This window comes from Silurus aristotelis (assembly GCF_946808225.1).
Source record: "Silurus aristotelis genome assembly, chromosome: 18".
Taxonomy (NCBI): domain Eukaryota; kingdom Metazoa; phylum Chordata; class Actinopteri; order Siluriformes; family Siluridae; genus Silurus; species Silurus aristotelis.
Genome location: NC_139591.1, coordinates 11,867,983 through 11,889,195, shown reverse-complemented (window position 1 = coordinate 11,889,195; position 21,213 = coordinate 11,867,983). Strand labels below are relative to the sequence as shown.

The 21,213-nt window shown below is 38.6% G+C and overlaps 2 protein-coding genes across 3 annotated transcripts in view; both read right to left on the bottom strand.

Annotated features, from left to right (window-relative positions):
* Window positions 1–13,291, bottom strand: part of grk3 (G protein-coupled receptor kinase 3) — a 68,908-nt gene extending 55,617 nt beyond the window's left edge. The window contains exon 1 of the mRNA XM_083569104.1: window positions 11,099–13,291. Within this exon, the coding sequence (XP_083425230.1) occupies window positions 11,099–11,211 (113 nt within the window). The 5' untranslated portion in view covers window positions 11,212–13,291. The remainder of the gene's footprint in view (window positions 1–11,098) is intronic.
* Window positions 13,292–14,865: 1,574 nt separating this feature from the next.
* On the bottom strand, window positions 14,866–16,885 carry cryba4 (crystallin, beta A4). 2 transcript variants are annotated; one of them, XM_083569459.1, is made up of 6 exons: window positions 16,792–16,885; window positions 16,339–16,382; window positions 16,058–16,176; window positions 15,560–15,701; window positions 15,226–15,368; window positions 14,866–15,105 (listed from the first exon to the last, which is right to left on the bottom strand). In XM_083569459.1, exons 2-6 carry the CDS (start codon window positions 16,375–16,377, stop codon window positions 14,958–14,960), a joined length of 591 nt encoding a protein of 196 aa, XP_083425585.1. In that variant the 5' UTR covers window positions 16,378–16,382; window positions 16,792–16,885; the 3' UTR covers window positions 14,866–14,957. The 2 variants fall into 2 exon arrangements, with proteins under 2 accessions (XP_083425585.1, XP_083425586.1); XM_083569460.1 differs by lacking the exon at window positions 16,792–16,885 and adding an exon at window positions 16,712–16,748.
* Between the last annotated feature and the right edge of the window lie 4,328 nt (window positions 16,886–21,213).

The window sequence follows — 21,213 nt, the reverse complement described above, 5'->3', positions numbered from 1 at the left end:
TATAATAAAGTAACTGCTTTAGGCTCATCTGATATTGCTTTATCAGCTCTCTATTTTACCAGTGAAAAACTTTCAGTAAACAATGCAACCACCCAGATACAATAGCCTAATGAAAAGACAGGAAAACAAGCATTTCCACCCTTTTAGGTTTCCAGGAGAGAAGAGATGGCATAACATTACCAGCTGTGCAAATGCTTACCAGTGTTGTAATAGACTCCATGTTAGACGGTTTAAAAAGAGTAAAACACTTGCAAAAATTTAATTAGGGCTGTTGGTATCGATTATTTTAGTAATCGAGTATTCTACCAATTATTCCATCAATTAATTGAGTAACTGGATAAGAAATACTTTATTTTTTATAAGAAATATACAAGAGAAAATAAGACTGGTATCTTAAATTTGTTTCCTTTTTTGACAAAAGTGTAAATTTTATTACAAAAATTTCATACAAGAAAACTAAACCCATTTAGTGCATTTAATTGCAATATTACATGAAAATGCAAATACAAATTTATACATGAAAAAAAAAATCACGACTTTCGGATTACTATTAAAAAAAAAAAAAGGTTAAAATGCACTGTACTGAAATTAACCCAAGAGCTTATTGAGACAATGTCTGTTGTGAAAAGCGCTATACAAATAAACTTGACTTGATTTATTGCGAGACATTTCTCTCCATGGATCAGAGGTTTAGTTTGACATGATTCTATTGATTGTAGCCCAATTCATTTTCAAAGTGTTCCTGGCACTACAGAGCAGGGGACGCTGCCCGATTGGCTAAAAAAAGTCGGAATTGCAAGAAATAAAGTGGTGATTGTGAGGAAAAAAGCCAGAATTGCAAAAAAAAAAAAGTCGGAATCAGGCGAACATTTTTATTTATTTTTTTTAAACGGACTAGAAGCATCGAGGCAAATAATTTGCCTTAATGGGTTTTTTTTTGTATTCGAATTACTCGAGAAATCATTTCAGCCATAAAATCAATTATTTAAAATCATTTATTTATTCTAAAGCATTGTTGAATTCCAATGTTAATCAACAGAACACCTACAGAGAAATTTATAAAGGATGGCTGAATAGTTAAAGGTTGATTATTGTGTGGAATAAACCTGACCGGCCAGACCGGCCAACAGGCAATTAAGCATAAGTTACAATTTATTTACATCATCATAAGCATCTAAGGTATGAAACAGTACCAGATGCGCTTTTACATGTGGGACGAGAGGTTGCGACATTTCTTGCCTTTCTAATGTGCTTTAGACCATCAGATGTCTTGTGCAGCAGAAAGGTGAGTAGAGAGCTACTGTACTGTATTGTATGGCAAGAAACACTCTCGTTAAGTAAAGAAAAGAACAGACTTGAAGATCCCTACTTGAAAATATGAAGGTCAGTCAAGCCAAAAAAAAATCAAGAACTTTACCATCAGCAGTTGAATGAAAACAGGCTCCCATGAGGATTATTCCAGGAAAGGAAGACCAAGAGCTACCTCTGCTGTAGAATAGGGCTGAAATGATTCCTCGAGTAAGTCGAGTAATTCGAATACAAAATAATAATCGAGGCAAATAATTAGTCCATTTAACTAAACACTAGAGCACTGTGTTTCCCCGCAGACCACTACTACTGACGCACCACCAACTAAACTCTGGAAAGGTAAACAAAGACTAGGTGCAAAAGAAAAATCTAAAACATGCTCATCTAAAAGAAGCTGAAGTACAAACATGGAAAAGCATCACAAAAAATTGTTAATATGCAACGAAATATTGAGTGCGATTTACTTTAAAATCTGTTTCACTACAAATTGCCATGATGTAATTGTTGAAATTTGATGAAAATATCAAGAAATAAAACCTGAAAATCTGATCTATAATCCTCGTTCATCTCATTTATCAAAGTCTTTAGTGTATAGAGCGGTTTAGGGAATTGTTTGTGGATGTGCACAGTCTGAATTTATGTTCTGATATGAACTAATGGTAGTAATTAATTCATTTACAATACTCTAACATGTACAGTAGGACCCCGCTGTACGAGCATTATTCGTTCTGGAAAATTGCTAATGGGTCCATTTGCTCCTACGTTCGAACTGATTTTCCCAATAAGAATGAATGTAAAAGTGATTTAATCCGTTCCGAGACCTTATTAGTTCGCTTATTTCTGCACTTAAAGTATATGTAGCCTATTTTAACAAACAAATACACCGCAAATTACCATAATGTAAACATAATTTAACACTGACCCATGTGATAGTGGTTGTTTACGAGTGTGAGACGCGCACAACGCTCATAACCTTCTTGGTTTCCATGGTAATTCTATTTACTTTCGTTTTCACAGCACCATCACTGATTTTCTTGGGAGACATTTTTCGAGATTCCTAGTGAAAAAAAAATATAAAACTAAAAAAAGTTAAGTTTTTGCTGCACTGAACAACGAGAGCGACATGTCATCAACTAAGCGACTGATGCGACCCTCCGCTGAAAACGGCGAACCGGCAGTGTGGGTTTGCTCGTTCCTTCGAAATTTGCTTGTGAAATAGGGTAAAATTTTGCGTGTACCTTTACTGTAAAACAACTACGGCACATCATTAGAAACAGCGTTCAGAAAATGACTTTATGCCAATCGCAATTAAGCAATTAGCATGAAACAACTTAACAACCTCCATTTCCTCCATCTACTTTTCGCTGCTCCTCCCATCCACTCTACTACTTCTTTCCCTACTTATCAATGACTAATGATTTTAAGTGTCTTTTAAGCATTTCACTCTCAAACAATACTGGTAACTCTTCCGAGACGTTCAAACACTTGCAGTTATGCAATAAAAATCTCACCTCTTTGTCAAATAGCCTTAGCCTCCACAAGAACAGAATGTAGCAGTGCAGTGCTAGCTCTCCAACCCCAAATACAACTGGTATTTTATTAGATATCATATAAAAGCTTGTATTAGCCGGTGTTTCTAAAAATAAATAAATAAATCACCAATTCACAGGCTGCATACTAAATTAATGTTATGCAACATATTGAAATTTCACCTCATCTGTAATAACATGAGAAACACAGGAGACTTGATCTAACCAAGAGGTCAGTATTGTGTAATTTGTTCAGAGTCTCTCCATTATGCAACTATATGCCTTGCTTTTTTATACCCGGATTTCTTTTTCCTTTATTATTTTTATTTATTATTGTTATTATATTATTTATGATTTTTCATTTTTTTCCCCCTCATTTTAGGGTAAATTTTGCCCTTACTTTAACACCATGTTATACAACAGTAGCTGCTTCTTTGTGAAATCATATTAAACTACAAGCACGAAGACTCCCACAAACAAATATTTAAAATCTCCTAGTGTATAAAATCTGTTGTATGAAAACACTTTCCCAGCAGGTTGACAGCCAGTATGTGCACAAAACAGTCCAGAACATCAGTGAAATCAGTACAACAATTTGCAAGGTAATAAATTCAGATCTCTCAGGCATGGAAAAGGTTGGGATATAAAACTGTGTTTATCCCCACAGACAGCTAATCGAACTTCAAATCAAGTGGCAACCATACACAGTCCAGTACATAATGAAACCAACCAACGTTCCTCCGGGATTAAGATGCTACATAAAACAACAAATGAACATACAGACCTTTACACAGGACTACATAAATTATATGCACACAAAAGTGTGCAAACAACATTTGGTGCAGACAACACAAGGAAACAAACATCTACATAGCCTAGCTGGCTAAAAGTAGAATGAGGAATAAAAAGCCTTATGTTTCAAACACACCCTTGAAAAGTCACACCAGCAGGTTAGGAAGCTGTGCTTAATTAGCCAGAATTAACTGCATTATGATCTAATGCACAGCTTTTGTTTCTTTACACAGCAAGTTTGTAAATTATTCAAAAGTATTATTACTATTTGGAGCACACTACTCATACTTGCACTTAAAATGAGCTGCTGTCACGAACAGCACCATAATTTAATAGTTTACCTTCGCAAAGAACAAGAAAACACAAGACATGTTTCATGTTCCACTGTAGAAATAATAAACAGAGCATAAATACGATATAATTTTGCTTTGGAAGAAAAGAAAAGAAACCACAAATAAAAAAGACAAGCCAAGTGAATGACATTTCTAGTGTTTTACAGAGCATTTATCTGTCTGCAGAAGACAAAAATTGAAAAAAAAAAAGTGTGTTTACGCTTTGTTTCGCATTCTATTGTTTATACTTCAGATGACAAATAATATAATTTAATTAAACCCCACCAATGAAAAGTCAGATGTTGAATCTAACCGTTTCTGAATACACAACAAATACCAACACCCCGCACGTCACCCACCCACCACTGATGCACAGAACCAAAAAGATGGACAATAAATAGCTAGCTCATTGAAGGATTGTGCACTAGCATGTCCCTGCATGTTCCGTTTCCCCCATTATCCCTTTCTCCTGATCATGTCACAAGGATGCAAATAGGCACAAAGACAGAGGGATCAAGTTCTCATGTAATTGTCTTCTGGATCTTCCAGATTAGTAAATACTTTTAAATTTAAGGTTGAAATTTTACAATTGAACCTAGAAACCTGATGAAAAAGGAATGTTTTGCCTTTGCTATGCCATCTAGGGGAGGTCACTACATCCCACAGCCGAACATTAATGCAAAATGATTAAGCTACTCACATTACTACTGCTTCTGCGTATGCATATAATGCATTCTACACAAAAATGGGTGAGGTATTTCATCTGCTAAACTCTAATGGTGTGGCAGGCTGCCTTATGTCCCAGGTTACCTGCATCTGGCACTCGCTTTTTGTTACACTGATTTAAAAAAAAATCCTGATCATCTGCGTTCCGGACCAGCGTGGTCACCTACTGCTTGGAGTTTCTTTCACCTGAGAAACAAACTCTATGGTTGAGGATGACCCTACATGAATAACCAAGTTTGCTATTAGATGTGGATGGTAATACCCAAAAAAAAATTTTTTCAGTGAATAATTTTATTTAAAGCTTGAAACTACTGATGCATGCACTAAAAAGGCTTTAAACACACATTTTACACCATACAGTTGCAGAACAGTAATGATTCATAATCACACTGGAAAAAGATGATCTCCCATAAGGCTTTTTTCTTTTGTACTCGGTGCCTTACTAAGTTTTTCCTTGCCTCGGTCACCTCAGGCTTGCTCATTAGATCTGGATCTACATTTGGATTTCTGTAAAGCTGCTCTGTGACAACACCCATTGTTAAAGCTCTAAATAAATAAATGTAAATTGTAAGCAATGTGGTTTGCAAGTTTGTCATACACAGATCTCTCCAATGAAAACAATAGAATACATTTGTCGTATGACCAGGGTAATCCAAAAGATTTCATTACACAGATCTAAAACAAAATACACCCATGCCTCACTTTATCGAGCCCATCTTCAACATAAAAGAAAAACAGCTGTTTCCCCTTAGCAACAGCTGCAGAAAACTAAATATTCTCTCACTCACCTGTCCGTTCATTTTTCATAAGCAACAAGAAAAAGCTGGCCAACGATAGACGATTTCAGTGGCTATTTATTGGTTTCATGGAGTTATCACTGGTCCTTTCTAGCAAGTTGAAAACAATAGCAGTAAACTATTAATATTCCATTATCATATTTAACCACGCAATTAAAACATTTTTTAACATCTTTGTAAAATAAAGACAATGAGGTAGGGTGCGCTCTCAGGGTTGGAACGAACCTACTTTTTGAAATTAAAAAAATGGCATGAAAACAAGACTGGAAGATGAGTCACAGTGTGCATTATGAACTGAACAATTGCAAAATTCATACATGAACATTAAAAAAAATGCTGCAAAATGTCCCCTGGCAATTCATGATACATAAAACATTTGCTAATTTTAAGAACCTTTTGTAAATTGTTGGACAGAAAAAATCAGGGGTCTGAGCTAATTAAATGTTTAGCTGAACTGGTTAAAAGGTTAGCACCAGGCACACGTCACAAATTAAGCATTTAAAAACATGCTCCACAACAACAAGGATCATAGCAAGATGGCTACAAAATGTAACTAGCCCAAACATTTCAAAACCTATAAAACATCATGTCACGTCTCATATAGTTTACAACAGCACTACTACAAAAATGCGTAAGGACCAAATATTTGCAAATTAATTGTAAATCATTTATTAATATTTACCTGTTTGAGACACAATATACATAATTTTAGCCTTTTCTAAACAATCTTTAACATAGCACTTTATTTATGGCAAATACCTTCCATTCAAGCACACTACTTGCTATTTCCTTATCAACTGTACATTGTTATTCTGTCTCCTAAGAGTAGGCTTAGCCAACTGGCTACCACAATACAACGTGCACTAATGTGTGTCAACGTCAGACAAAGTACGTCAACCAAGGTATTGAGCACGCTCAAGATGTGCTATCTTACCCAAGTCTGTGTGAAAGCACGGTAGATTCTTGTGGGAAAAGAAGGCACAAATATGTGCAACTATTGTATCACCCAAGGTCCAGGGGCCGAACTCGCAGTTCCTGAGTAAGCAAGCAGATTTAAATGGCTTACCTCTGTTTTCCTGTTACGAACAAGGATTGACACCAAACGTGCAGCAGATGGTTCTAACTACACAAATGAATTAGTCAATGCAGCTTATGAAGAGACAAAGTTACCAGCACTTGTAAAGCCTACAGCAGTAAAAAATTAAAGTAGTGCCACACATAGGCCACCACAACTCAGGAGGCAACGTCTGCAAAATCTCTCTTACAAAAACCTGTCATGAAACCGCTTCAAAGTAGCATTTGAGACTCAGATGAGATTTGTGGATATAGCATCTTTTAGCAAAATGGGATGTTTGGATGCTATTGAACCCCCACCCAATCACCAAAATACATTTGCTCAGTTCTGTTGACCTGAGCAAACATGACCTCCAAAGAAAGGAGGAGGTCTGTAGCTAATATTTGGTCTTTGCATACTGAGCAAATAGCTTAGAAAAGTACAACTCCACGATACTGAACAATGCAGGATGACTGCCCCATTACTTTGCTTAATATAAGAGCCTGTTTTAATGTAAAGTAATGGACAGCAGAAAGCAACTAATGGATAAAGATTATTAAAATTAATATTTCATGTTGCCAATGACATGGTGGCAGTGCGAGCACACTTTCAGATGCCTCACAATGTTTACATCTAATCTGCAAAAAAAATAAATAAAAAAAACACAATGAAAAGCCTCACAGTCAAGCAGAAGCTGAAAACATCTCAAAGGCTTTATTAATATTATTGGTTTTGTTATTTATATTTATACATTTATATTTGTTTCACAAAGACTACAACATGGTTGGGAGTTCTGTATAATTTCACCCAAAAAAAAAAAGGATAAATTACAGGTAGACAGAATCAGCTGTGACTCCTGACTCCTAGATGAATGAATAAGGTATACTACCCTTCCTGAATGTACAACACCAAATGTTATAGCCATAACAGTACCACATATATGTTTAATTCGATAAAAAACCTCAATATAATATGAAACAATATATTAAGCATATATCATAAAGTAGCGGTCAGACAAGAGTCTCCGTGGACTGTGATGTTGGCAGATGATATTGTGATTTGTGGTTAGATTAGGAAGCAGATTGAGAAGAGCCTGGAGAGGTGGAGGTACACGCTGGAGAGAAGGGGAATAAAAGTCAGTAGGAGTAAGACAGAGTTCATGTGTGTGAATGAGAAGGAGGGCAGTGGAGTAGTGCAGTTGCAGGGAGAAGAGGTGGAGGAGTTCAGGCACTTGGGGTCAACAGTGCAAAGTAATGGAGAGTGTGTTAGAGAAGTGAAGAAAAGAGTGCAGGCAGGGTGGAGTGAATAAAGAAAAGTGGCAGGAGTGATTTGTGATAGAAGGGTATCTGCAAGAGTGAAAGGGAAAGTTTATAGGACTGTGGTGAGTCCTGCGATATTGTATGGTTTAGAGACAGTGGCATTGAGACAGGAGGTGGATCTGAAGGTAGCAGAGCTGAACATGCTGAGATTTTGATTAGGAGTGATGAGGATGGACAGGATTAGAAATGGGTTTATTAGAGGGACAGCGCAAGTAGGGTGTTTTGGAGAAAAGGTGAGTAGGCACACGGGGTATATCGGTAGGAGAATGCTGAGGATAGAGCTGCCAGGAAGGAGGAAAAGAGGAAGACCAAAGAGTAGGTTTATGGATGTGGTGTGGGAAGACATGCAGGTAGTTGGTTTGAAACAGGCAAATGTAAAGAACAGCGGGGTATGGAGATGGATGATCCACTGTGGCGACCCCTAATGGGAGAAGCCGAAAGAAGAAGAAAGCATAATAAAGTAGGTTATGGACTAGAGGTCGACCGTATGATCAGCAGGCCAATTAATCGGACCGATTATTTGCATTTTGTAATTAATCAGAATAGGCAGCAAATTAGGCTGATTATTAGGCAGACACTTCTGACAGACCACACCGTGCATGTACGTTCTTGCACTTGCGTGAGAGAACATAACTCTTCCATACCCGTAGGTGGCAGTTGTCTGTATTCAGCATCCAAACAGGGAACACCAAAAAGCAAGAATTGTAAATATATAAAGTAAGCAGCGTTTACACCTGCCGTGATTATTTCTAATGGATTTGTGTAGCATTTTTTTATCGTGTCTGCAAAATTGCAAAGACAAGAGCAAGAATGACCACAAGCGTGTTCCTCTTTTTTGTGTGTGCTCACTCGCTAAGCTGAATAGCCAATAGAGCCAAATAGAGTTCCCTTTCTCCCTGATTAGCTCTGCCACCGATTCAACATTAAAAATCGACGAAAATCAACTGACAGGGTCCAACTATATACAACGGTGCGAAAAAAAAAAAAAAAAAAAACCCGCTTAAAAACCACCCAATATTCCCCAACGGCCGACCGTTAGCTTGGTGTGCCCCGGGGTTCAAGTTTATATTCTTTGTTCTTAATCTAGCCTTAAATATTTTATTGGTTAAAGATGATGCTACTTTTGAAGAGAGAATGGGAATAACATTTGAAGAGAGAATGGGAATAACATTTGAAGAGAGAATGGGAATAACATTTGAAGAGAGAATGGGAATAACATTTGAAGAGAGAATGGGAATAACATATTGAGTAACTTTTTGGAACTGTATTATTAGTAAAGCTTCAACTAGCTGTGGTTTAGGCTACAGGTAGATTTGGATACCAAAACCTGCTAACAAGTGCACTGATTGGAGAGGCTTGTGTTGTACAATAAATGTTTAATTTAAGCAGTTTTCTATATCACGTCTTATTAACGGTTAGATTTTATGAGATGAGGACCCAAAAAAATCTGAATCATATCAGCCATCGGCTGTCATGATTTATAAATATCGCATCAGCATCGGCCAGAGAAAAGTAGAGAAAAGTAAAAAAAAATGTTTTATAAAAATAAATAAATAAAAACCTTTTGCCCATTAAGATACTGCTATTAGTACTTGAGCTTAAAACATTTGGACTTATGCTACATTTGACTTACCTTAAAAGTGTTAAGTCAGAGCTCACAATGAAGTCAAAGCTGATTTCTGGCAATTTGAGCCACAAAGTGTGTGTGTGGGGGGGGGGGGGGGGAAATAAAACATGGCTCCATGTGGGTCTTGTCTTAAGAACAAGCTAGCCTATAAGCCTATATCTGTATGATGATGGATCTAAAGCAAATACTTGAATATACAGCAAAACTTTATAACTATTATTTTTTCCACACTACATAGCATGCATTGTGTCATTCGAGATTCATATTTGCTCTGGTTGTTGAGAAAATTCTGTGTAAAGTTCCACCTATACAGATATTGTGCTTTCTGAAGTACTGATAGATTACTTGATGGAAAAAACATGTTCAAATAAGAACTTTACCAAAACCAGATTCAAGAATCCAACAGCCAATCCTTTTTTTTTAATCTTTGCCTGTCTTTAGATTTTACCCTAACTGAGCAAAGAAAAACAAAGACAAATAAGTATTTTTTAAATAATAAAGTAATAGAAAAACTTCAAATGCTGCAAAAATAAATTGAGATTTTTATATTGGGGAGTTCACATAAATGTAATATGGTGCAGTTTTAGCTACTAATAGTGTGAAAGACCACTGCTTGTAATTCAAAAAAATCTACTGCAACAAACTACATCCCTGTTGTCTGCATTGATGATTCTCAACTGTAGCATGCAGTTGGTGTAACATTTTAACCACTTCCTTTTAAGCACACACTACTTCTGACATAAATGAAGTTTTCGTGACCGTATATAGGCTCTGTAAAGCTAAAGTAATACAATTACTAATACTACTCAAAGTAATACAAAACTAATACAATATTGATGAATAGATAGGGGTGGCTCAGTGGTAAAATCATATTGGTTATTAATAGGTAGGTGCATAAAATGCAACACTAATTAATTTGGGTCCTTGAATAACACCCTTAACCTGCCCTGCTTATCAGGCTCCTTTCTGATACCAGCTTTTTCCCACAAACTGGGATGTACAAATTTTAATGGTTAGTCATGCTGTACATATGGAAAACAATTAAAGTCTTCTGGGAGGCTTTGGACACAATGGACACAAAAAAGAGGGCTACACATTAACCCAAACTGGTTTTGACCTTGATTAAATTAGTGTTAATAAAGCATGCTAAAATGATTAGAGTGACATCCTCAGAAAATGTCTTAATCTACAAAGGATATAAATGAAGCCAGTAAAATTATACCACCACTGTTCATATGCACCATTAAATAAATAAGGAAGCGTACATACATGTGCATGAGTGGTCACAAAAACTAAATAAAGAGTCTAAACAGATTGATGGTTTAGAGAATGAGGTGTATTAAGTGACAGATGAGCTGTCTAGGGCTTTGATTACTCTCTGTCTTCTTCCTTGCACAGCTATGAATTACACCTTAAGATTTGAATGTGGTAAGAGATTTACCTAATGTAATGTAACAGGTTGAATGATTATCTTACTGTGGTGTGATCCTGAGATTAACGATGCCACCTGACATGTCAAAAACCACGCTGGCACAAAGAGCACGAAAAAAAAAGTAAGAAAAAGGGAAGCATACATGAGTCAACGAGTGCATATGTCTAGATGATCTCCATTACCTGGGTTCAGGAAGAATAATTTTCTTGCTTGCTCGGGCCGCTGGAGTCGACTTGCTCTTCTCCATCGCCATCAAATAGCTGACATCGGCGAGGACTGCCTCTAGGTCCGCCATCTTCGACCGTGGCTCAATCGAATAGATGTAGAAACAGCCGCGGGAATGTGACGGGGGACAATGAAATCGCAAAAGAAACAGCGAGGTGATCAACACAAAACCAAGAGCACGGCGGCAGTGCAGGAGTCCTGGGCGAGGGCGAGCATCGATACAGCCCAGGCCGTGTTCTGTCGTCTCTGTTAGCCGATCTTCAGAAAACAGGCATTGTAACAAATAACACACGATTCACACGAAAGCGATGGGTCTCTACAGCGACCTGCAGGGTTAATCCGCAAAAAAAAAACGCAAAGTGCAACCAATCGAATCCTACCTACATATTACTATAATAATTCTTATTCAATAGTACTCGGGCCCCCACCTCTTTACACTGAGCGTATTGCGAGAACCCACCTGCTGGTTTAAGGCTGTCAAAATCAAGCCAAACGCAAATTCACACAGCAAATATCCTGCGAGCGGCTAATCCAGCTAGCGTGTGCTGCTTTACACCGCTTCTCTCGCCTCGAGTAACATTTAAATACACAATGTGTAAAATAACGCACATTTAAAACAAAAAACACAATAAGACCCGTACCTATATTTATTTAAAATTCCGGTTAAGTGAAGAAAAAAAAATTGGTTCAAGTGGGTGGAAAAAACCCAAACAGCTCACTTGCAAGGTGTCAAAATAATAAGAAAATGGGCGACGACTGTGAGTCTGCTAACGCTATTCTGCTCAAATCCCGGGGACTCGGAACAGATATTAAACCTGCTGAAACGACGCGCTTATTAAACCCACTTATCCTTCTTTCAAGTGCAGCTCTCGGGTGGAGATAAAGCGACTTGTCAATTTTCACCGACCAGACCTTGTTGACAAGAAAAAAATAATGGCTATCGACAGGCTGGTTAACACGCGAGCTCCGTATATCCGGCTCCGACAGCTAAACCAAACAGGCGCGTGGGCTGTTTATCTGGTTCTCTATCAGCACTCAGGCTTCAACTACAGTTCGTCGAATGAGCAGTAGACAACAACTTCATGTGCACCATCACAGCTATCGCTCCTCCATTATTTACGTGACCACAGAGAAAAGTGTAAATCCGATCAAACAACCGACTTGATCCAGTTCTACGACTATTTACAATACGGATTAATCTCGCAGCTGCCGAGCAAATTGCTGAAAATATGAAATGTTTATAAGTTTACAACCCCGACATTCTCGCCTGTATGAAAACCAGAACTATAATAAGAAACGTCTATGAGACCGAAAGCGCTACGCAGTGGGAAATGAGTTAGATGTTCTATAATCTAGCTGGATGAGTGAAGATCTGGTGAAGAGTGAGGGGGCGCTCGAAAGGAAATTAGCTCGAGTTTAGCTTCGCGATTCTCACGACCGATTAACGAGACGGAAAAAAGAAAATGTAACGCTACCGGTTACATTCCAACTGTTTTTGGTGACACAATGTAAAACAGACATACAGCATTTTAACTCAAAGAAAAGAAACGCGACCAGATTTGACAAACAAATCATGCAAAACACCAACAGCTAAATCTTGCGGAACTTCATTTTCATGGCTAACTCACTTTAGCTGCCTGTCCAAACACGAGCACCGCCAGTGAGCGCGCGCTACAGTTAGCTCAACTAAATATTCATGCCGACGCGGTTAGACTGTTTCTACATTAAAACTTCCGTGGGTTAAAGTAAAAACACACACACTGACACAAATCCAGCTTTCGTTAAGTTCGTTAGAAAGGAAAGAAACTCTTGGTGTTCTTGCATTTCATCTTGACGTCCCCCGATTCAGCTGTTAGCGCAACGCATCCGCATTCGAGTTTCTGAAAAAGACTGTTCATGGCCGTCCAGTATAGTTCACTAAATCCTTACAATCTCAAAGAACCTCAAGATCTCTGAATAGACGGAGTTGGTTTTTAAAAGAAATGCCCATCGATATCTTCGTCTCGAAGAAACTATATGAATAGTTCGCTGAAATGTGCTCGGTTATGTGAGCAGACACGGTTCGCACTGTAGATTTTCTCCTGTTGCAAGCAGAAGCTGTTCAGGAGCTGCACTTCCTCTTAGTGTAAACGCGCCGCAAAACCCGAACTGGACCACACCGGAGTGTGGAGTTTAATTCCGAATTCACAGTAGTGTAATCCGACATAAATGACACGATGTGCCTCACAACAAAACCTATACAGCAATGTACATTTTATCTACGAATTGTTTTATTTGTAAATATATTATTTGAATAATCAACCCAAGGCGAGTTGAATGGTTTAACTATTAGTAAGTAGATTCTTTTTATTTTGCTGTGACCAATTGGGTTTTACGCCCAATTCTGTTATCAAAGTTTTTTTGTAATTGTAATAGGAAAAGTTTCATTTATAAAATACAACCAAAGCAGATGGTAAATGCTTTGGATTTTGGTTACATGGCGCCCTCCACTGGTAGGTATAATGCACAGTGGTAGGTAAACATTGCATTCTACATCTCATGAACTGCAAAAAAAAAGTTAGCCCTTGGGTTTGCCTAAAACACATTAAGATAACTATTTCTCAGCTAAAATAGAGTTTATATTTAAGATTATTTCCAATCCTAATCATTTGTCCTTGGATTTCTTGGTATCTGTTCCCAAATTATTAAGCAGAGTTTACTTGTAAATATAGAAATATGTATAAATATTTTAAGATATGAAAACAACCTGGTGTCCACGTGACACTCAATGTAAGTGGGTCTGAGCTTGATTTATTCAAACATTTCTGAGAGAATTAGTTAGCCATGAAACTTGAGAATACTTTTTTGGAGTAGGTAGATTGGGTAGGTAGATAGGCAGAGTTCTTTTTTAGCCATTCTTTTATAGATTTGCTGGTGTGGTGTGGTGTGACGTGACCCAATTCCACAAGCTTTAGCTGTCAGACTGATGGCCTCACATTTCACTTTAAATACTTTGGTATACAGAGAAGTTCACAGCCAATTCATTAACTGCATTTTCTCAGATGGCAGAATTTTCCATCACACTTCCACCATTGTGCATTTACATTTATGGCATTGGGCACATGCCCTTATCCAAGGCAACTTACATATATATTACATTTAAACAACTAAGCAGCTATAGGGTTAAGGACCTTACTCAGGGGCGCAGGAGTGGCAGCTTGACATTTGGTATGAGGTGTTTGAGCTGATATCTTAAGCCATGCTGCCATGTTTTTTTAGTAAAATTAGGCTTTTTCCTGGTAACCCATATTTGTACCCATTCAACTGTATTGAATGTTTGTGTGTATAATTTGGTCACTTGTCACACACCTGAATATTCCAGACACGCAAAGTGATAAAACTTAGGCTTTTATAGAGGTGGTCACACTTGCTGATAATCATTTAATTAGCAGCCCTTGGCTACTACTTGGCCTCTTAAATCCTATTGAAGCAGTAAAGGTGTATTTAGTTTTTTAAACATGGCTTTTCCTTTTTTTGTTTTTTTGGACATGGTGTAATATATACCACAATATTGTTCATCTGAGGCCATATTTACTTAATTTTAAGACCTTATAAGGGCCAGGTGCTTTTTTTATTATGATGTCCTGATATGTAAAGCCCCAGAATTTAAAAAGGTTTACTTTCTTTTTCACGTGACTCTATATGTGGTGTTTGTGCAATTGACAAAAAACAGTAGTCTGGGATCTATAGTCTGAGCTCTTAGAAAGACATTTTATTTCAGCACATATCAATAGAATAAAGTTTTTTTGTAGGGTAAATTGGCAGAGAACTGCCAGGTTACTGCTGGATGCGGCGGATGGACTGGATCTGAGGAGTCTGACAGTGGGACCCAAACTCCCTGAAACGTTTGTACTCGCCTGCATGACGGTCACACTCCATGATGTACTGATATCCACGGTAACCAGGGTACTGGTAACACACAAACCTATCATATGAAAAGCACATGTAAAGTCAGACATGAAAGCCATTAGCAACTAGAAATGAGAATTTGTAAAACATTATTACTTGGCAAATAATGGGAACATATTTTAGAAGTGCTGCTTACGCTCCAGAGTGGATGCGCATGGAGCCTATTTCATTGTGGCACCAGCCCATTGCCTGCAATGAGGGGTAGTCATCATTTAGCTCCCCCTTGCGGCCCAAGTAGTTCTCCCTCTCATAGATTGTCATCCTGCTCTCCCTGTGGTTCTGTAGGAGTTGTTTTGAAGGAACAAATAATTATACGGAGCCTTCTAACTTTTATATATATATGCCTAAAAAGAAAAACAATAAAGATTATTTCTTCCCCCTAAAATCACATTTGTTTCATTGCCAGAGATTTTAATTGTATGCATCTGAGACGATTGTAGTGATACAGTGAAGAAGCTTTTAAAACTTACAATACAAGAGATTGGCCTGAAGGAGGTCATCCTCTCAATATGGTAAGCGTTGCTTCCTCCAAAGGCATCACACTGAGGGTACTCGCCACGTTCAAGGACAAACTGCTGGCCCTGAAAAGAGGGATGCTCATAGCCCACCCACCTATGAAAGGTTATGCAAAGTAATCATTAGACTAGTAGTTGAGAGCAGTGGTTAACATGCAAACTATTCGGAAGTTGGATGATGAGTTTAAACAATAGGTGACCCACCAGTCTTACCCTGCTCTACAAAAAAACTATTTACATTTGAAAAGGAACTCTATAAAAGAAAGCTATAAATCTATTAGCCAGCCACTGCAATAGCTTAAATAATCAAAATAGTAGTATAAGAAACATTGATAATAGATGATTTCCTACAGTTTTTTGTTTGTTTTGGGGTTTTTTAAATGAGGGTTTATTAGCAGTACTCTCAACAATAAAAAGACAAATAACATGATCTCATGTGTCACAATAACTTACGCTCCACTTTCTACCCTCAGAGAGCGGATGCTCTCAAAGCCAAAATCCATAACATTCCAACATTCAGAGGTGAACTCATGATGGCGACCCTGAAAGCAGTCCTCATCATATACAATAATCTAAAAGACAGAGGTTAGAGATGTGCATTTTAAAAGAGATGTGCATTCTGGCTAAACAGGTATGAACAAAATCTTGCAAATAAAGATATTTGAAAAGAATTAGCTTAAAGTCAGAAGAAACTTTATATCAATATTATATTCATAACACATTGATAAGTATACCTTCCAGTGGCCAGAAAACTTGGTACAATGATGATTCATTTTGTCTGTATCAAAAAAAACATTTTCATAAATTAATATAGAGTAATACATGGTGAAAAAAAAACAGATAAAAATGATTTATAAACTTGCAAAAAAAACAAACATTTAGGCCACAAGTCATCAAGAACCACAAGTCATCAAGTTCTGATTCCATATATCTTATTATATACAACAAAAACGTTGTTGTTTTTGCTTATCAAACTGAAAACTGTTCAATTTAACAATTTGAACAAGAATTCAATACAAGACTTAAGGACTACATGTGATATATTTGTTGGTGCAGTCTAAAGGCAATACAATACAATAGCAATACAATTGCTTACTCCAGCCTTACCTAAACTTTAGCGCTTGTTGAAGATAAGGCTGAGGACAGCACAGCAGGGAGAGCTAAGAGGAGGGTAAAAAAGTACTCACCTTGCTTCAGTTAAGTTTATGAAGTCCTGATGATAGAGTGAGACCTGGCACACACCACCATCCTTTTAAAGCCTCCCCTGGCAAAAGGCCGAGCCAAAAGCCCCAACTCAGCAGCAATGGGTTGGGCTACAATTGTGCAGCTAACAAAGACAGGGATAAAGAGTGGCAGAAGTGCAAATCCTACATTATGGCTGAAGGCTCCATGGATGAGAAAGTGAAGGTATGCATTCTTGCATGTTGTTTTCGCTCTGCAGCCAGCACCACAATGTCAAATATGAATGTACACACTCTGGAAATAAAGAAAAATAGTCTGGCTGATGGGAGGTGACTGAAAGAATTAAATAATGTGCTGCATACTTCATGGCTCATTACACATATATCAAGCCATTTTTATACTAAAAAAATTGTACTAAATGTTTGTCTGACATGTTCAGCATGCTTACAAGTGTCTATTAAATGACATGAAGTTCTTATTTGTTGTCATGTTCAAAGCAACCCATACTAGCAGCTGCCCAGGGAGTCATTTTGCTGGGGGGCGGCATAGGAGAAGTACCCTCACACATAAACTCAGAAAGGAAGGGGTGGGGGTTGGTCGAAGTTACTTCAGGCTTCAGGGTTCCCAGTGGGAGAACTGACAAGACCTGGAGTGATATTACATCATTAAGAAGATCTGTATCAAATTAAAATTATGGATGCCAAAAAAAGTTTAAGCCATAAGGAGCCCAATTTAGAATACAGAGGAAAGAAGTAGGGGAGAAACATACAAAAGATAAAGATGTGTATGCAGCTACATCTCTCATCCTGTTGTGAGAATAGTATAAGCTAAGGCTAATAATGTTGATTTGTTTTTGTGCAAATTTCGTGTTTTTGTCAGCGTTTACAATTTAACAGTTTTCCAACTCTCATCCCTTAAATAATCTTTAATGGACTGTAGTTAATGTCAACAGTCTGCTACACTGACTCAAGACTACAGTTTGCTTCTGATCACCATCATTGTACCCTGCAACATAATTTATCTGTAATAAATAGAAATTCGGTGCAACCCAGATGAGGATGGTTTCCCTCTTGAGTCTGGTTTCTCTCAAGGTTTCTTCCTTATGCCATCTCGGGGAGTTTTTCCTTGCCACAGTTGTTTTGCACTTATTCATCAGTGACAAACTTACACTTATATAGAACAACATATTCATTTTTATCACCACATTATAAGTGTAAAGCTGCTTTGAGACAATGTTCATTGTTAAAAGCGCTATACAAAAAAAAAAAAATGAATTGAATTGAAATTATCGTTTTGATTTCCTGTATTTTCTACTTTCCCTCAGCTCCGTTTCCCTTTTTTCCTTTTCTTTTAGAAGAGATCTTTATTCCCTATTTTAAAGCAATGAGTGGAGGAGTGTAATTATCTGTGAGGAGTGTAAGTTAGTTTGCTGTTTGACAGAGAAGATCTTAGCATTAAAGGACCGCATCCAGAGTCTAGCGAGAAAAAGTGAGTGTGAGAGCAGTCCAGGTTCTGCAGGGAAAGTGAAGGTGGAGTTAGCATTCCCCTGAATACGGCATTAGAGCCCTTACAGCGGGACAAGTGGGTGACGACTCGCCGGCATACTCGCAAAACCAAAGCTAACACTAAGGATCGCCCACGGGAGCACCATTCCTCTCTGCTGCACATGTCCAACAGGTTTGCTCTACTTAGTGAAGCACACGCTGAGAAACATAAAAGAGCTCCGGGTTATAGGAGACTTTATTCTGAGGCATGTGGAATTAGCTAGACCTTTAGGGGCATCAGCAGCACAGGTTAGGTGTATATCCCAAGAGCCAGGGCACCGGACATAGCAGGTCAGCTTAGGTTTTTAGGAAAGCAAACTTCTTTATGATATACGACTTTGACAGTCAGAGGTTACTATGAATAACATTATGGAGGTGTGTAAATTAGCGTAGGCAATGTCCTATGCAGTAATATATTCTGGCCTCATCAGAATGCGGAGTGGTGATGTAGCTTAAAGCAGGTTATGGTCGCTGAACTGCTGGATGTTCGAATGGTGGTCCAAAAACAATGTGGGATTCATTGATAATTGGAGCAGTTTTTGAGTGCAAGGCTTTGCTTGTTAGGGCAGTATCCATCCCACTCGGGAAGGTGCTGCTCTCATTTCTTGTAATATAGGTCATAATCTCAGAAACAGCATGTTAACCACTGATTATCCAGAGCCAATTCCAGGGATGAGACAAACAGGCTAAACCAACCGTCTGCTAGCTGCACTGAGGCGTCACTCAGGGTCCACCAAATTGATACTGGCAATAAACGAAATTATTACCGATCAGAAGTTTAATGTATGTGTTTGAAAGAAACGTGGATAAAACCAAACGAATATCTAGCCTCTGTAGCTTGTACTCTTTTATCTCTTCCTGACCCTGACTCCTTTTCCTTTCTACCCTTAGACTTTCCTACTCACTCCTTCCTCTTATCTCTTTCCTCAACCATGGACCTCCTTTGCCCCTTGACTACAAAACCCAAGAAGACTTCTTGTCCCACACCCTGGCTGTCAGAAGTTTTGCGCAGCAATCGATGAGAACTCAGATCAGCAGAGAGGAAGTGGAAAAAAACACTACTCAATGTAGACATTGCATATTACGGCTCACTCTTGACCAAATTTTCTTCGGATGTGACTTTTGCTAAAACTGCCTTCTACAAGAAAAATCTCAAGGCCTCGTAAGCTCCACAACATCGTCTCTTCACTACTCAACCCCCCTGCCACAACTGCTCGATCCTCCCTGACTGCTAATGACTTTGCCTCCTTCTATGATAAAAAGATTAAGGAAATCTGCCAGACCTTCACTTCCTCCTCAACAATGACTACACAAAACAGCCAGGAATCCACTACTCCTTTGTTGTCAAGCTTTTCAACCTTAACAGAAGATGAGATACTGCAAGTCATCCAATCTTGCAATCCCACCACCTGTCCTCTGGATCCAATCCCTTCAACTATGCTTCAGACCATCACACAAGATCTCCTGTCCTTCATCTCCACAATCATCAATGGGTCCTTAACATCTGGCTATGTGCCAACTACCTTCAAGCAAGCAAGGGTCATTCCCATCTTAAAGAAACCTGCTCTGGACCCATCAGACATCAACAACTACAGACCGGTATCACTTCTCTCCTTTCTTTCTAAATCTCTGTTTTTTAACCATCTGTCTATCTCTCACAGAACAACCTCCATGATCCGAACGAGTCTGGGTTCAAAGCGGCACATTCCACAGAGACGGCCCTTTTGGTTGTTTCTGAGAAACTGCATGCTGCTCGATCAGCCAAGCTGTCAACAGTACTTATCTTCCTGGACCTTTCAGTCAAGCACAAGACTCTCTTGTCTACCCTCAAGAGCCTCAGTTTCTATGGAACAGCATAGGAATGACTTGCTTCCTACCTGGATGGACGCTCATACTAGGTAACATGGAGGGGATCCACATCTGCCCCGTGCAGAATCACCACTGGTGTCCCACAAGGCTCGGTACTTGGTCCCCTCCTTTTCTCCCTCTATACCCACTCCATTGGTGAAGTCATATCCTCACATGGGGTTTCTTACCACTGCTATGCAGATGACACTCAACTCATCTTTTCTTTCCCTACATCAGATACCACAGCTTCCGCTCAGATCTTGGCATGCTTGACAGACATATCTTCATGGATGAGTGCTAATCAACTAAAACTTCAAAACCCAGCAAAACAAAACTGCTGGTCATCCCAGGTGATTCATCTCCAGGTCAATATCTCCGAATAACTCTTCATGACTCTCTGCTCTCTCCTTTAGCCACTGCTCATAACCTTGGGGTAACTATGGACAATGAACTGTCCTTCTTCTCACATGTCACTAATGTGGCTCGTTCCAGTCCATTTCTTTTATACAACATCCGAAGGATTCGACCATTTCTGTCTACACAGGCTGCCCAGGTGCTTGTTTAGTCTCTTGTAAATTCAAGATTGGATTACTGCAACTCTCTGCTGGCAGGTCTTCCTCTGAACGCTATTCATCCACTGCAAATGATCCAAAACGCAATTGCACGACTTGTGTTCAATCTGCCCAAGTTCTCCCACACCACCCCATAGCTGCGCTCACTTCACTGGCTTCCAGTAGCTGCACGTATCAGATTCAATACACTGATGCTTGCCTACAAGACCAAAAATGGACCAGCACCATCTTACCTTAGAGACCTCATCACATCTCGCACTGTCTGAGATCCTCCAGCACTGCTTGACTGGTACCATCTTCTCTCAAAATGAGAGGTAAGTATACTTCAAGGCTCTTCTCTTTTCTGGCACTGAGGTGGTGGAATTACCTTCTCCTAAATGTCCTTACAGCAGAGTCCCTGGCTATCTTCAAGCGACGGTTAAAGACCTACCGTTTCCTAAAACACTTAAATTAGCACTTTCCA

Coding starts and splice junctions, on each gene's coding strand:
- cryba4 (XM_083569459.1), bottom strand. CDS start 16,377: ATGAATCATCATTGTACCAAGTTTTCTGGCCACTGGAAG. Junction 15,702..16,057: donor CTGAGGGTAGAAAGTGGAGC/GTAAGTTATTGT, acceptor AACCTTTCATAG/GTGGGTGGGCTATGAGCATC. Junction 15,369..15,559: donor TCAGGCCAATCTCTTGTATT/GTAAGTTTTAAA, acceptor CAACTCCTACAG/AACCACAGGGAGAGCAGGAT.